General features: G+C 36.6%; 1 protein-coding gene across 1 annotated transcript in view; it reads right to left on the reverse strand.

The window, feature by feature from the left end:
- KLHDC10 (kelch domain containing 10) overlaps nt 1–2,584 on the reverse strand; it is a 68,496-nt gene that overhangs the window by 9,586 nt on the left and 56,326 nt on the right. The window contains exons 6-7 of the mRNA XM_003803323.3: nt 1,767–1,851; nt 645–711 (exon numbers count right to left, since the gene is read on the reverse strand). Coding sequence (XP_003803371.2) covers nt 645–711; nt 1,767–1,851 — 152 coding nt within the window. The remainder of the gene's footprint in view (nt 1–644; nt 712–1,766; nt 1,852–2,584) is intronic.

A 2,584-nucleotide genomic window follows, 5' to 3' on the forward strand; every position in this document is an offset into this window, starting at 1 on the left:
AGTCTCCTGCCTCAGCCTCCCAAGTAGCTGGGATCACAGGCGCCCACCACAACGCCCGGCTATTTTTGGTTGCAGCTGTCATTGTTGTTTGGTGGGCCTGGGCTGATTCGAACCTGCCACCTTGGGTGTACGTGGCTGGCGCCTTAGCCACTTGAGCCACAGGTGCTGAGCCTAAAAAAAATTTTTTAATAGAAAAAAATAAAAGAAAGAAATACAATATTGGCCAGGCATGGTGGCTCACGCCTATAATCCTAGCACTCTGAAAGGCCAAAGCAGGTGGGTCACCTGAGCTCAGGAGTTTGAGACCAGCCTGAGCAAAAGTGAGACCCCCATCTCTACTCAAAATAGAGAAACTAGCTGGACATTGTGGTGGGCACCTGTAGTCCCAGCTACTTGGGAGGCTGAGGCAGGAGCCTAAGAGTTTGAGGTTGCTGTGAGCTACAATGACACCATGGCACTCTACCCTGCAGTAACAGAGGCAGACTCTGTCTCAAAAAAAGAAAGAAAGAAAGAAATATAGTATTTTCTAACAGCAGAAACAGATTTTTTACTTGCCATATAACTCAATAAAATTACTTTTCCCTTTTGAAAACAAGTAAAAATATAATATATATTTGTTAAATCAATCAATACTTTTAATTTACCTATTTTTTCATGGGGCTTTGTTGCAATTTCCTCCCACGCATTTGTTTCAAGGTTGTATGCATGGATCTTAGAGGAAAAAAAGAACATATACACATAGATAAATAATTTTAGCTAGTGTGAAAAATGGATTTTTTAAAAATACACTTTATCTTTTAGAGTAAGTTTACATTCACAGCAAAATTAAACAGAAGGTACAGTGATTTTCTATACAGAAAGCTAGACTTCTAATAACAGCCAGTGGAAACATATATTCCTGATGGAAAACTTTGATGGGAAAGTTTTTCTTCTTTTGTTTTGTTTTTCTCCGATCTTTCCTAATTCTAATGTAAGGCAAAGCATTGAATGAGGCAGGTGAAATTAAGCACATATATCATCTTAATTTTTAAGACTTGCAGAAAAAAACAAAGGAAAAAGTTGGAATAAGAAACAGAAATGTACACAATTCCTGATTTTCTTCTGCATGCCTTTCTGCAATTTCCACATTTTCTACAATGAACATGAATCATTTTTATAACAGAAAAAAGCAAGTATGGTGAGGGAACATGGGAATATAGTTTTGACAAAACTTGAAAATGACTATTAAGGTTCCAAAGTGGATCAGGAGCTCTGCAGTCTCATCTATATTTTCCCTGGGATATGTAACTATAACGTTTTAGAAATGCCACAGGGATGGATAAATTACAGCCTTTCACATCTCAGCTTTCTAAAGTTAGTGATGTGCAGCCCAAAACAAACCTGTTCTTTTTAGTTACACAGCATTGACAATGTTAAGGATGTGACATTCTGAGAATCCTAGTTCCAATTCCAATTAGTTCCTCCATTTAAGTTACTCTATTTTCCTTTCAGTCATTTCTCTCATCCAGCACAGGGGGATAATTTTCATAAAGTATGTTCAGTGTGTGAAAAATGCAACTGTCAACTAGAAAGCATAACAGGGGCACAGAGTCTGACCTTAAAATATAAAGAACTTCAAACACAAAATAGGTGTTGATGGGTATGTTGCTCAAAAATAAAAACACTGAAGATAACAGGATCATCTTGCTTAGTATGATATATGCCTCTCTCTATTCTTCTCCCTCTCCCTTTTTATTCTTTTTCTTTTCTTTTTTTTTTTAAAATACCTTATTTAAGGAATAAGCCGTCCAGGAAGTACCACCTCCCAAGATGTAAATCCTCTGCCCATCATGTGCGATTTCATGTCTGTATCTGAAAATACATAATAAAATATGTTTGTAGTTTGGTGAAAAAATGGTCTGCAAGGTTTTTATTGCATCATTATTTATAATAATAATTCACTGGAGAAAACGTAAGTATTTAACAGTAGTGAACTGACTAGAAGAATTATAGACTATATATAAAATAAATCAATATGCAACCAATAGGAAGAATATAGTTACCGATGGATAGTACATTCGGAACTTTTCATATGACTGAAAAAAATCAGTTACATAAGAGCAGAAAAGTTATAATCTCATTAAAAATGTGTGGCTGGGTGGCACCTGTGGCTCAGTGGTAGAGTGCCGGCTCCATATACCAAGGGTGGTAGGTTTGAACCCGGCCCCTAGTCAAACTGCAATAAAAAAAATAGCTGGGCGTTGTGGTGGGCACATGTAGTCCCAGCTACTCGGGAAGCTGAGGCAAGAGAATCACCTAAGCCCAGGAGTTGGAGGTTGCTGTGAGCTGTGACACCACAGCACTCTACTGAGGGCAATAAAGTGAGACTTTGTCTCAAAAAAAAAAGATGTATAGCTACTCAAACATGTACAGAAAAATGACTATAAGTATATAATCTAAAATGTTAACCCTAGTTATCTCTGAGCATAGATATTATTTCTTACTCTCTTCATTTTGCCTATTTGTATTTTCTAGATTTTCTATAATCTTTTGTGACAACTTTGTATAAGGGTAGAAATTATCATAGAGTTTTCTTTTTTTTTTT

Source organism: Otolemur garnettii, unplaced genomic scaffold (assembly GCF_000181295.1).
Source record: "Otolemur garnettii isolate 467f Iridium unplaced genomic scaffold, OtoGar3 scaffold00293, whole genome shotgun sequence".
In the NCBI taxonomy this organism is placed as follows: domain Eukaryota; kingdom Metazoa; phylum Chordata; class Mammalia; order Primates; family Galagidae; genus Otolemur; species Otolemur garnettii.